A 14,300-nucleotide genomic window follows, 5' to 3' on the forward strand; every position below is an offset into this window, starting at 1 on the left:
ACCTCAGACCCTCCGACAGCCAGCGGTTAAGTACCTGGTCGGGGAAACTCACGTCCTTATCTGTCCACAGCCCAGAGGCCGCGGAAGCAGCCTCGAGAGTTGCCAGGGAGAAAAGCAACTTTCATTTAAGGTTTTCTAAAACCCCAGAGGGCAAATGTGACCGTCAGGGTCAGCCAGTCAGCAGTTTTGGTCCAGACGAGGGACGGCCGAGTGGGGCGGTTCGGTTAAGCCACGGCGCCTCCCAACGTCACTACACGCTCGCTCACACTCAGCCACGCGCTTGGAGTTATTCTTTAAACACAAGACAGAAACTTCACCGTCAGACTGTGGGGGGGTGAGGAGGAGGGCCGAAACCCGAGGTCCGGAGCCCGCCCCTCAGCGGCCTTCTCTCGCCGCGCTCGCGCCCACGTCCGCGTGCTGCCCTAGCGGGAGCTATCAACCTCACGCTCTGGCTCGCCGCTGCCTCTCCCGCCCGCGCGCAGCTCCGGGACCCCAGGTGCGCGGCCGCGTTCCCACGCCTCTGCAGAAGCCTCCGCCGCGAGCATTGGCGAGCGCGGCCCCGCCCCTCCGCCCCAACCAATCGTGGGCCACGCCGACCCCGAGGAGGCGGAACCCGGCGGGGCGGCCGGGGCCTGCGCGCGGGAGGCGGGCGAGGTGGCCCCGCCCGCGCGGAGGGGCGTGGCCGGCGCCGGTTCTTGCGGCCGAGCTCGGCTGCGGCGTGGGAAAGAGCCGCGAGGAGCCGACCGCGCCGCCGCGGGAGCCGCGCCTGCCCGGGCCCAGAGAGGGAGGGAGGAAGGGAGGAGGCAGGCAGGGAGGGCGCTGCGCCCCGCTCGGCGTCGGTGGCTCGGGCTGGGCTGTGCCCAGCGCCGTCTTCGCCGCGATGAAGCGCCCTTGCGAGGAGACGACCTCCGAGAGCGACATGGACGAGACCATCGACGTGGGGAGCGAGAACAATTACTCGGGGTGAGCGCGGGCTCGACGGGAACTGCCCGGAGCCCGAGGCGTCGGGGAGCTTTGTGCGCGAGCGGCTCCTTGGAAATCCCAAGGCTCCTCTCCGCGGCGTCCTAACATAGCGGGGAAAGTTTTGCCCGGGGAATTTTGAGCGGTGGGCGCTCACGGAGCGTGCGTTGCGGTGGGGCGGGGGATGTCGGCTTTCACACCAGGGGTGGGGCGGAGAGGAAAGGGGACGCGACTGAAAGACTGCGCAGGAGTTGGCGAGGGAGGGTCCCAGGCTGTCAGCGTTAGGCAAGCGGACCGGCTGGCGACGGGCGACGCCCCCGCCTCTGAAACTGTGGGAGCACTTTAAGGATGGGCCAGGTGAAGAGCAAAACAGATTGAATTTTTTTTTTTTTAAGTTTTCAAGAGCCTAAAATGATGACTTGCCTTTTGGAGACATTAAAGTAGTTTGCGATGTTCAGGCTAAGGAGGTTAAGCTTTCCGTTGGCCGTGTGTGAGTGGGTTTACGGGAGAGTGAGTGACGGATCGTTTCGGGCGTAGATCATCTCTTCGACTGCTTGCTGTTAAGTCTGGAAAAGATCGGAGTCGTGATCACAGAAGCCAGACCTCCACTTTCCAGTGACAGAGGGAGATTACCGAGGCATTTTAGTGCCAAGGCGGGTCAAATGATAATTGCTTCTAATTGGCATCCCCACAAGCTCCTTAATTATTTATCTGCAGCTGTCACTCAAAGAGCAAAATTCTTCCTACCTTTGGAATACTGGTTTTCTTTCCACATCGTTATTCTCGTAAGCACAAGCCAAAGCGTGAAATCAGCAACAGCAAAGATATTTACAGGAAGCGTTTGCAAAGTATCTTTTAATTATTTTTAAAGCGTGTGTCGTCTTAAAAAAATGAGATCTGAAAAACAGAAGAAGCCTTGTGAAAGATGAAACCAGTTGAGATGGGGTGGGACTGAGGGAGACAGTTAATTCAGAAATAAGATCCAGAAGTGAGAAGGTGAGGTAATAAGAACCTGGTGTGTGCAACATTTCTAAAATGAAAGAGCAAATAACAGCAACCTGGAGAATTCGAGAACATAAAGAAGCATAGTATCCACGAATTATGAAGAGAAACATGTACAAACTAGAAAGCATCATAAAAGTTATAGGTGATAATTGATTGAACTTTCAGTATAAAATATCTTTTCATTAGTAAACTCAAGATTGATTGCAGCCCCTATAGAGATTTAAGCTTAGCTTGAAGACGAGGGGATACTCACCTACAGTTTCGTTTTCAAACTAAAACATTTACCTAGTAGTTGATGTAATTTTAATTTCCCTATCAGTGCCGTATTTAATTTGGGGCATTCTTTTGGAAGATTAGTATACAAAACATTACATTTTTTTTTCTGTTGTGAGATATGTCTAATTGAAGTTTTGAGATAGTAAGATAACTTCTGTTTATTTTGAAGATTGCATCTAGGGACAACAGTTTGACATGTGATGACCTTATATCTGTTTGATAGTGGTGCTAAACATGGCTTTTATTTTAAAATTGCTTTGCTTTGCTTAGTGGGTCTGACGAGGAGGGTGCAGGAAGGATGCTATTAGAGATTAGCTGATTTTCAAGAAACATTTTTGAGTGGCACCAGGAAGTACTAATTTCTAACTTCTCATTCTGTCTGCCTGTAATTTTTTCACTGCAAGACTTAAAAGTTGAGAGATGTTTTTGCCAATGGATTTGGCGTCTGGATTACTTGTTAAAAAAAAAAAAAGGCATGGAAAGAGATATAAGGGCTGAAAACAAAGTATGTTAAGAGAAAAGTAAGAATTAAGAATAAAATAATATAGACCTGAGCTGTGCAGTCGCTCAATATTTAATGGGTGCTATGAAGTACCCAGAAGAAACCATTGTTATGTTAATGCAGCACCTGATGTACTGTTCCTGTTTCACAGGCAAAGTACTAGCTCTGTGATTAGATCGAATTCCCCAACAACAACATCTCAGATTATGGCAAGAAAGAAAAGGAGAGGGGTATGTGATTTTTTTTTTCTTTTTAGTTCATGTGATTCAGACTAATGTATAACAGTGGTGTTCTTCCATTAAGAGTAATTTTATCATTTGTGTATTCATAAATTTTTGTTGTTGTGTTGCTTTCTTTGGGATAGATAATAGAGAAAAGGCGTCGAGATCGGATAAATAACAGTTTATCGGAGTTGAGACGACTGGTGCCAACTGCTTTTGAGAAACAAGTAAGCAACCCTCACCCCTGACCACCCCACCAAAAGACTCAGAAAATCTGATTCTCTCATCTGGGAATGTGGGTTCTTGTTAAAGCTCATTAAAATAATGGTGTATGTGCCCTGATCTGGCACAGAGCAGCTATTTCAATAAAATGCTTTGTTGTGGCAAAACTATTAAAAACATAATCCATCATGAAGTTGAAAAACATTTCCATTCTTCAGCTTATTTTCCCTTAAGGGTAACAGTGTTCATGCTTTCTCTGTTCTTTCTATGAAGACCAGTAGTGGTTTTGTTCAAAACCCAGCTGTATGTCGTACTCTTTAAATACACACACACACACACACACACACATATATATATCACAAAATTTCACTTTTTTGTAAACTGCTAAAAAAAAAAAGAAGCGCTTTTTATTTTAAAAATAACAAAAGTCCAGGAAGTAACATTTCTAGCTCTAGTTCCTGAATGGTAATACTAATACAATTTATTTACCAAATCACTTAGTTTCATTTTTAATCCCTAGATTAATAGAGTGGTGTTCTATTTGGGGCATCTCTTTGGAAGTTTGATAAAAATAAAACTAGCCAACAATTCCCTCTTTCAGAATTCAAGTATTCCTTTACCAAAAAAAAAAAATAAAATAAAATAAATTTTTTTTTTTTTTGCATACTTAGAAAGGGAGGAAGCCAAATGTTTAAATCTTCCTTTGTTTTCTTGGAAAAGTTTTATATCTCTTGCCACAATGGCTAATGGCACAGATTTCTAAGAGCATCTTTCAAAGAATATGGCATCATACACTGTTGGAAATACTTTCAATTTAATTCGAATAGCGTATAAGACAGCAGTTGTTTGTTTATGTCATTTTGTTGTTTACTTCATGAACTACAAACATTATACAGCAAGCCCTACAAAAGCCCTTGGCAATTATCCAGAAACTGCAATTTTGTTATTACTTTCACTGAAACTCCTGTACATCTTGATGGAAAAAGTGAATATTGACAGAAGTGCAAGATGTAACAGGCTCTTGATTATACATTTGTGAGAGAAAAAAAAAGATACCTATATGCTGAAACCGACTTTGGTAAGCTAAATGTAACGTGGAAATTGTAGTTTTGATTAGTAACATTTTCAATGACAATAGGCTGAAAATGAAAACATCAGTAATCACTGTTTTCACTTTGGGTACCAAAATGTCTGCAGTTATTTGGTGAGTATTTTTCCCATCAGTTTGTTAGATTTTTTTTTCTTAAATGTCGACTTAAACCTTAAAAGCTAACCTCAGTTGTTTGGCAGTTAGTTACCATAAACACAGGCTTTCCCATTTGCCAGGCTTGGCTACCAACCCTGGCGAGCTGGCCCTGTTACGGTGTGATTAGAAGAGTGTTCTTTCTAGCGGTTTCAATGACTCTGGCACTCTCACCAGGTACAGGGTGCTGATAATTTTCACAAAAAAGTAGAGCATAGGAACTTGAAGAAAACTTCAGTTTCCTTTTGAGAAAGACACATTGATTTAATTATTTAGTTTTTCCAGGAAATTAGAAGCTACCCAGAGTCCTCTGAGGCAGTTCAAGGTGGCACATTTTGTGTTTTGGTTGGTTTCTAGAGGTTGCCTTATTTTGAAAAGTAGAACGTATAAATATATTCCCAAGGCATTTTATTAAGAACTGTTCTAAAGGGTTCAAATAATCTTTAAGCATTTCTGATGCTTACTAGGTAGGAGTAAATTATGCTTTCTTGTTTATGAACTTGGCATTCACAGTGACACCTGCTGGTAATTTTTGGAAAAAAAAAAACCCAAAAAACCTTAAGTCTTCCCTTTTTTGTTTTTGGTTCTCCTTACCAGGGGTGTATCTTAAAGGCTTACTAGGACTTTTTATTTTTGAAAAATCTAATTTGCTAAGATCCTATTTCCTTAACCTTCAGAGTTGGATTCAGCTGATCTAGACTGTTGAATGTCCCCCAATATAGGGTAGAGATTGGATACAAGATTTGACATTTTTGCAGTGTAATAGTTTTAGTGGAGTAATCTTAGGAATATAGTTTAATCATATGATTAAAAAATTATTTGTTATGCCTTTTAGTCTTTAAATGATAAATTGGCAAATATCTGTCATTAGGTATGATGTAATAATTATTGTTTGCATGTAAAGTTTGCAAAGAATTCAGATTTTTCTATGAAAAAAATTAAATTTAGACTTTTCTAGTGAGAAGAAAAATTGAAAATCCAGTGTAAAATGTTCCAAGTCAGTTTCCATAGGACTTATAAGACTTCATGATTTGTTTATGCAGGGATCTGCAAAGTTAGAGAAAGCTGAAATACTGCAAATGACAGTAGATCATTTAAAGATGCTTCAGGCAACTGGGGGTAAAGGTAAGTAGGTGACTTCATTTTTACCCCCTTTCCGCCTTTCTCTTTTCATTCCCCTCCCCTAAGATTATAGGAAAGTCATAGTTGAACAGTTCTTTAACAAGCTGAGATAGGAGGTCCCAGATTAAAGCTGTAGAAATCAATGCTAATGGCAGGATTGAACTCGTGGGAAAGAACTTCTGGAACAAAAGAAGCACTTGACCCTGGGCTTGTGTTTGCTTTCATAATACTGTGGGAGTAAAGCTTCATTCACAGCAGCCTGGTCAGAGATTTGTTTGGGACCTCAGAAGCACATGCTGGAATCTGTACAGAAAGACAAAACAAACACACAAACATCCAAACATAAACAGGAGGTTAAAGGCAATCTTTTTCTCTTCTTCTTTCCCTTCCCCCAGACTCCATTAGATCAAGGCTGGGACTCAATACAGTACAACTATTTCAAAGGAATTGACTTAAGAATTATTTTCATTGTTTTCAGATTTTGCTTGGTCTTGGGTTTGGACCAGACAGAACATTTGAAGTGTAGGTAGTAATTCTCTGGACTGGAAACTACTAATGGAGCAGTCATTCCTGCAGAGAGCAAACAGGAATAGGTGCCCCTGGCCCAGTGCCCTGGAGAGATATCTTCTGTACTAGAATCATCCAGAGGTCAGGGATGGACCCTCATGTTATATTGAAAATAGACTTGAGATCCTGAAAGCTGTAATAACTTATTCACATTTTATTATCCTTCTTCTCACATGTTACTGAGACTTGATTTTGCCCTTTTGTATTGTTTTTAGCCTTCAAGCAAGCCTTTGCTATTCACCTTAACCGAGAGTATTTTTGTTACTCAGTACATTTGACAACTGGGTTGGGAGAGGGTACCACCAGGGGCTAAGTGCTTCCCTCCATCCTGGAGGCTTCTCTGCTCAGCATTAGCTTTTTATCACATAGTATCACAGTTTTCCCTAGATCAGAGCAGAGCCAAAGCATTGGAGGGAAGTAGCTATTTACCAATTGGTATAGAAGTACTTCAGTACTTAACTCCAGTATGGCCATACTGCTGAAGCCCTTTATTTATTTATTTTTTAATTTTTTTAAATATTTATTTATTTTTGAAAGAGAGACAGAATGTGAGTAGGTTACGGGCAGAGAGAGAGGGAGACACAGAAGCAGAAGCAGGCTCCAGGCTCTGAGCCGTCAGCACAGAGCCTGATGCGGGGCTCGAACTCACAAGCTGTGAGATCATGACCTGAGCCGAAGTCAGATGCTCAACCGACTGAGCCACCCAGGCGCCCCTGAAGCCCTTTAGAACATCAGCCCTGGGGGTGCCTGGATGACTCAGCTGGTTAAGTGTCCAACTCTTGGTTTTGGCTTGGGTCCTGATCTCACAGTACATGGGTTCAAGCCCCACATTGGGCTCCTCACTGATGGTGTGGAAGCTGCCTGGGATTCTCTCTCTCCCTCTCTTTCTGCCCCTCCCCTGTTTGTTCGTTCGTTTTCTCTCTCTCTCTCTCTCTCAAAATAAGTAAACTGAAAAAACAAAACATCAGCACTGGCCTTCACAATCTTTTAGGTGGGAAGTAAACACTTTAAAGAGAAGCCCGCCTTCTCTAGAAAACATCCTGCATGGGTATGGAATTGTGATTTCTAATCATTAAAATGTAACCCTCAGAATAGGATGTAAAAGTTCTTACATAATAGAGGAGAACTGGATGAAATCGTAGAAGCCAGTGATCCAGCCCAGCTTGGCTGCTGCTTGACCTTTAACCCAAGGCAGAAGTGCTCTGCAGTACTGTGAGGCCTACACTAGCACTCTGAGCTCTAAAGCACTTTCAGCCCCATGATTTTGTCTCTGCACCTGCTACTTCAGATGTAGAAGACTAGTTGAGTTAGTGATGGTGCAGGAACAGCTTTTTGATTGCTCTGCCTCCCTTGGTGTTGTTCACCACAAGGCCAAGAATTCTTATCAGGGTTTCAAATATTTGGCATGAGCTATACTTCTAAAGAGTAATATTGTTCTTATGCCTTATTATAAAAACTAAGTTCCATTCTTGGTTGCTATTCTTGGCTACCTGAACAGTCCTAAAATTCATCCCAGAATAGTTTATGAACAGACATTTCCAAGCAAGCTCCACACAAGTCGCCTGACTGCCAAGTCATTAGAGAGGTCATCCCATAGGAGAAAATGTGGGCCTTAAACAGGAGGGGCGGGCAATGTGAGCTCACATCATCAAAGACTCACAACTGCTGTAGGGGCCTCCCAGTGGTGAAGGGCATAGACTCTGCAGTTGGGTTGCCTGGTTTCAAATCCTTGATCTGCCATGTATTAGCTCTGTGACCCTAGGTAAACTACTAACCCTCGCTGAGCCCGTTTTCTCATCTGCAAAATGATGATAGCCATAGTGTCTACCTCACAAGGTTGTTGTGAGTTTATTCACTCAAAGCTGCATAACAGTGATGGCATGAAGGAAGTGGTGTGGAATGGCTCCGTGTGCTTTTATTATTGGCCCAATATCTATTCCCAGGAGACAGCTGTTGGTTGCCATTTCCCTCTGCATTCAGCAACATAATAGGAATTACACAATTGATACTCCTCAATATGCAACAGAGAACTCAGCCACGTATAACAACATACAGCTGGCAAACCACAACTTTCAATCATCTTGTACCCGCTCATGAAAATTCTTGGAAGCTCCTGGGGCTCCAATTATGTTGTTCCATTCTTTATAGTCTATCTTGGTATTGAGGTAGCTTCTAGAGAGAATTTAGTAGAGGAACCTAAATTTCTAGATCCCTCTGCATTTCTGGACTCTGACTTCTGTTGATTTCCTCCCTCCTTACCTCATGAAAATTAGAAGCCTGCAATGCCCCGCAAAGAACCCTGAGGGTCCTCATGTGAAATCTGTCCACGGAGGCGTCGTCTTCAGGAAGAGCTTTCCCTCTTAATCCCAGGGACTTTGTTGCTAACTAAGCTGAAGTTCTGGGATGCTAACTATTTTTGTTGCTGATCTCCCACATTTCATGATATTCTCTTGTATCTGCTTTGTGCTGTTATTTTTACTGTTTTCATGGTGTATCTTTTTGCCTCAGATGTGTTTTTGGGACTTCCAAATTTCTGTTGATATTCTAACTTTATTTAGGACTGTGAATATTGTGAATACTATTTTCCAAATGCTTTGATTACAGAATAAGATGGTTTAATTTTTAGTGGATGATAAATGAAACAGGTAATACTTTGATCTACAGAAACATGAAAAAGAGAATATAAATGCCTTAGACGAAAATAACTTTGTGGTATTTCTCATTTAGATATACCTATATCCCAAAACTGAGTAAATTTTTAATTTGAAAATAGCTAAAAAAAAAAAAAAGTTACAAATGAGAAAGAATCTGAAAAAAGATGCATTTGTACATATTAGAGGTCACCCATTCAAAGTGGTGACATTTCCCCAATTGTCTGATTATTCTATCCTAAATTGGCACTATTAATAAAAATACTTTATTATTTTCTGTCCAGTGTATTATCAGTGGATAAAAAGGGATTCTTCTAAATGTGACCCAGCTCCAGCCATTTTTACGGTAGTGACCTTCGATGTGGGCTGTGCATGCATACACACTGAAAAATTAATGCACATCTTTTTCCTGGGTAGATGCCAGGAAAATGTAAGCTAACCACTGAAGGAAATATATATTTAAATTTAAGAAAAGCAAAGAGGTATAGTAATCTCTTATCAGTAAAGCAGCCTGATATTGCATGATAGAAAAGTAAGATCTTCAAATTAGTAACCAAGATTTTTAAAAAGTCATTTTGTTTTCATCAAATCTTTTTGTTACAAACTAATGACAAGATGTTTTCACTTTGAAAAAAAAAACAGTCAAAAAACATTGTTGAGTTTATTAAGAGATTCTAGCATATTTTTAAAGAAGGTCTTCAAGCTGCTAAGATACATTTCATATCTCTGTGACAAATGCCAAGAGTGAGGATGTTTCAGATAAACCCTTTAATCTCCACCTCATGTGACAGAGACAAAGAGACTGAAACTCGGTACTTCCATGCAAAAGTTTACGAGGGAATTTCACTATCCCACCGTACAAAAGGAGAGACATCCCCTCCTGGTTTTTTATGGAAGTGTTTGAAACACGGATGTTCTTAATTTTTTTCCCCACCGTAGTATTTGGTTGCAAGAACAACTGTAGCATATAGCATTGCCAGCCTTGTCACACATGTGAATTGCAAAGTGTACTTTCTTCTGCAGAAGTTACAACCATAAATAACTGGCAACATTTTGAGAAAGGGTCGTCATCCCGCTTGAATCTTCTGCAGCACCGAGAGGAGCACAGTTGGTGTTTACTCACAGTAATCGTGCCGTTTTCTCTCACTCCCTGCCCTGGCCCCCACTTCACTCAAACCCCCTTCTAGGCTACTTTGACGCACATGCTCTTGCCATGGACTTCATGAGCATTGGATTCCGGGAGTGCTTAACGGAGGTGGCCAGGTATCTGAGCTCCGTGGAGGGCCTGGACTCCTCGGATCCCCTGCGGGTACGACTGGTCTCTCATCTCAGCACGTGCGCCTCGCAGCGGGAGGCGGCGGCCATGACGTCCTCACTGGCCCACCACCATCACCCCCTGCACCCGCACCACTGGGCGGCGGCCTTCCACCATCTCCCCGCTGCCCTGCTCCAACCCAACGGACTCCACGCCTCCGAGTCAACGCCTTGTCGCCTCTCCACGGCTTCAGAAGTGCCTCCTGCCCACGGCTCCGCCCTGCTCACGGCCACGTTTGCCCACGCCGATTCTGCCCTTCGGATGCCGTCAACGGGCAGCGTTGCCCCCTGCGTGCCACCTCTGTCCACCTCTCTCTTGTCCCTCTCGGCCACTGTCCACGCAGCCGCTGCAGCAGCCACCGCAGCCGCGCACAGCTTCCCTCTGTCCTTCGCGGGGGCCTTCCCCATGCTCCCCCCGAACGCAGCTGCAGCAGTGGCAGCCGCCACCGCCATCAGCCCGCCCCTAACGGTGTCAGCCACCTCCAGCCCTCAGCAGACAAGCGGCGGAACAAACAGTAAACCTTACCGACCCTGGGGGACAGAAGTGGGAGCTTTTTAAGTTTGCATTGAACTTTTTGCAATAGTAACTGAATGTCCTTCATTTCAGAGTCAGCTTAAACCTCTGCACCCTGAAAGTAGCCATACAGATGTCTACAGATCCACAAAGGAACAATAAAGCTATTTGAGACACAAACCTCACAAGTGGAAATGTGGTATTATCTTTTCTCTCTTGTTTTGTTTAAGGCAGCTTGGTAACTGACATCAGCAACTTTTGAAAACTTCACACTTGTTTTCATTTAGAAGTTTCCTGGGAAATATATGGACTGTACCATCCAGGAGTGCATCAGTATGTCTGAATTGGGGAAGAAAAAAAAAAAAAAAAACCAAAACCCTGACTGGATTCTCTTGAAACTAGATGGAAAAAAAATATTTGTGTTTCATAAGTGCCTGAGCTAGTAAAGTTTTCTTGTGAACAGATTAACCTTGCACAAGTAAAGAAGATCATAGAGGTTAGGTTAAGACAGGAAAGGGACAGAAGTCTTGCATTAGGCTGCAGACATTTTAATAAAATGCCAGCGAAGAGTACTCTGTTGAAACCAAGAGGTTTTTGTTGGCCAAAAGGATTGCTGAAAATAATTTTCAAGTTGAAAGACCTAGTTTTATCTTAGTTTTCTTTCTTTGTACAGACTTGCCTGCCAAATGGTGACATTTAGCAATGCATTGGTATAAGCAATTATTCCATCAGTGCTCAGATTAACAGCCATTTCTGCCCTGCCTGCAAGCCCCCAGGCACTTTTTTTTTTCCATGGCTCAAAATTTGGTGCTTCTTTATGTAAAACCATACATAGAGTGCACCTAGAAGCACTTGCCTACCATGTGCCCCCCAGAAGCTATTTGATTCATGCCAACTTGAAAACTCTCCAGTGTCTAAAAGTTTAGGTTAATTTATTGTTTCATTTGGACTGTTTTTACGTATTTATCCTCTTCATTTTGTCCTGATAATGTGTAATACCTATTCTTGTCGCCCTTTGGGAAAAGCTGCATTTCTGGAGGTGATGAGACAGGGAGAGAGCATTGGGAAGAGAAAAGCCACGATTTTTAAATGCTCTTTGTCAAGCTCATGATTGCATTTGATCCCAAATCAAGATGAATGTATGCAGTGGGATGTACATAAATTATTTTTTGTTCATGCCTAGACTAGTGCTGCATAACGGTGTTTTTTTTTTATTTTTAATGACAAAATAATCTCTTAATACATTGAAATTGAGCACGTGAGATTTTATGTTTGAAAGGTAAAGACACAGCATGTATTATTACGCACTTCATTTCTCTGCTGTGTGGAGAAAGCAATAAACATGAGAATGTTAAACATTATACAAAATTATACTTTTAAATATTTGTTTTAAAATTATTGTACCTAGTCCTTTTTGCATTACTTTGTAACCTTTTTCTATGCAAAAGTCTAAATATCACTAATTAAATGAAGTCCTTTTTTTGACTATTTCTATGTGGATGAGTTGCTTTGCAGAATGGAAAGTTGACATGAATTTCAAGCAAGGCCTTCCTTCACTAACAATTTAAGCCGTGGCTTTTCTTTTTCACTTTCAGAGTCATTTAATATAATTCACAGCTTGCCTGAAAATAGTGTTTATCTGAGCTTGTATATCAATTCAGCATAGGCGGGTTTGACATTATTTGGAGACAGGAAGTGATCAGTTTTCTCTGCCTTTTATTCTTAACCGTGGTTCTTAGAAAAGTGCAAATACAAGAGCTCCAAATAATAGTACATTGAACCTGGGATAATAAGCTAGAATGTGTCATACATCTTGTAACTCAAAAACATTTGTAGAGGGTTTTTAAAACATCACCTGTATATGTGATAAGCATATACATGCTTCCTGATGAGAAATCCTCTGTACCTACCTCAATGAAACTTTCTTTTGATGCTATAGAAATTGTGCACGTATCCCTCCTTCAATAAAGCCTAGAAGAGATTATTTCAGTTCCTGAAGCTATTGGGCCAAACGTAAGAATTTTTTAAAAAAGAATGTTTTTATTCATGTCAGTTATGCTATTAAGGGGAAAAGTGTGAGGTTTCTAACATTATTTTAGTTTTGAAAAATTAAGTATATAGTTTTTCTAATTTCTGTCTGTATGTGGGTAAAATATGAGCAAAACCAGATCACTTTGTTCCTCCTGTCTATAAGTTCTGTGATCATTGCATCTTCTATTAGCTCTGATGGAGTTAAGTAGCAAATAAGGACATGGACTTAGTAGTATTTGAAGTTTGCTTTTGAGTCATGATTTGTGGACAATAGGCATAGAAGTAATTCTTATTTTAAGATCTAGTAGCTGATTCTGTGCCTGTTGTAATGTCAGCATTCAAAGAATTTCTTTTCCTTTTTTGGAATGTAAACCATTTTAGAGATCAGGAATTTTTATTTTTAATTTGGATTAAATAGTTTAAGATAAATCCACTTTCTTCCTCCTTTCCTCCCTTTCTTGTCCTTTTTGGTTTTTCCTTACATTTTTTTTCCTTCCTGTTACATATAGGCTGTTATTTTTCCAATTAATTGATTAAAATATTTGCAAAACAACTTGCGACATAGTTGCTAAGGGGTGTCATAGTTCCTAAAGGTGATCGTTGTCTATAATTTTGGTCATTTGAAGTTAATTGGTCCTTGATAAGTGTTTCACATCATTAGCTATTGACATCACATTTTGCTGTGTTAAAAAACAAAATTCAACTAAGTAAATTTAAAGATCAAATTGGCTTTATTCAACCACTCATGAAACGGGCAGAATCCCATCTAGCAGATAGAAAGGAGCTCCAAGAAGGTATACAAAATGAAAGGCTTTTATAGGCAGAAGGGGGCTGCAAAAGGAAGTTTCTAACAAAGAGTGAATTGTTTCGGGCAAGGTCACCTTCCTTTGGGGAAAGGGTGGCGGTCTGTCATGCAGATGGCCTCACTGGTACTGATTGGTTAATTCCAGATTGACTGGTTAAAGGTCACTGCAGTTTGGTTAGATATTAAGTCTTGGTTGCCTATGTGGGTCTTGCACAAGTGACTCCATTTTGAGCCTGATGTTTCTTTTTAACAACTGTTTCCCATCTCTGATACAATGTTCTGTGAAAGTGGTGTTCTGCCTTTAAGTGTGGTAGCTTTCATGTTTGCTCCCAAAACAGAAAAAAAAAAAAAAAATAGTTTTTATGGTCCAGGAGGAAAATAACTTTTCAAGTTTGATTTATTAGTGGCTTTTAATTATGTAAAAGTTAATCCCAAAATTAATTCAAGGGATTTTTCATAGGATAAAAGGAAAATGGTGACATTATTAGAAATCTGGTTTTCCCCAAATGTTAAAAGCTGTATGTATGCCCAATGTCAGAAAACGATTAAAGAAAACAATTTAAGTGATACAAACTTTATTTAACACTTCATGAGGCAGTCTCCTTTTGGAGAACTGCAAAATGGGGCAAAAGGAAGATTTTATAGAATAAAGAATAAAGAACAGGGAAGAGAAAAATGGAAAATATCTGGTTGGCAGGGTTACATAATCAACCTTGTTTAGGGTGAGAAGGCCCAGAGTCGGCTTGGCATCGGGGGATTGAGTATCTGGATATACCACACCTCTAGTCAAGTGGAACGTTTAAAGGCACTCAAAAGCTATCTGAAGGTCCATCTGTTCATGTAGCACTTGGGTAGGAGTAGCTCCAT

General features: G+C 41.4%; 1 protein-coding gene across 2 annotated transcripts; it reads left to right on the forward strand.

Moving 5' to 3' along the window:
* Window positions 1-728: 728 nt before the first annotated feature.
* On the forward strand, window positions 729-13,051 carry HEY2 (hes related family bHLH transcription factor with YRPW motif 2). Of its 2 annotated transcripts, XM_042939753.1 has the most exons (6): window positions 729-963; window positions 2,895-2,973; window positions 3,108-3,191; window positions 5,473-5,554; window positions 9,957-10,598; window positions 10,691-10,772. In XM_042939753.1, exons 1-6 carry the CDS (start codon window positions 881-883, stop codon window positions 10,699-10,701), a joined length of 981 nt encoding a protein of 326 aa, XP_042795687.1. In that variant the 5' UTR covers window positions 729-880; the 3' UTR covers window positions 10,702-10,772. The 2 variants fall into 2 exon arrangements, with proteins under 2 accessions (XP_042795687.1, XP_042795686.1); XM_042939752.1 differs by having other exon boundaries at window positions 9,957-13,051.
* Window positions 13,052-14,300: the final 1,249 nt, after the last annotated feature.

Source organism: Panthera leo, chromosome B2, assembly GCF_018350215.1.
Source record: "Panthera leo isolate Ple1 chromosome B2, P.leo_Ple1_pat1.1, whole genome shotgun sequence".
NCBI classification, from domain to species: Eukaryota; Metazoa; Chordata; class Mammalia; order Carnivora; family Felidae; genus Panthera; species Panthera leo.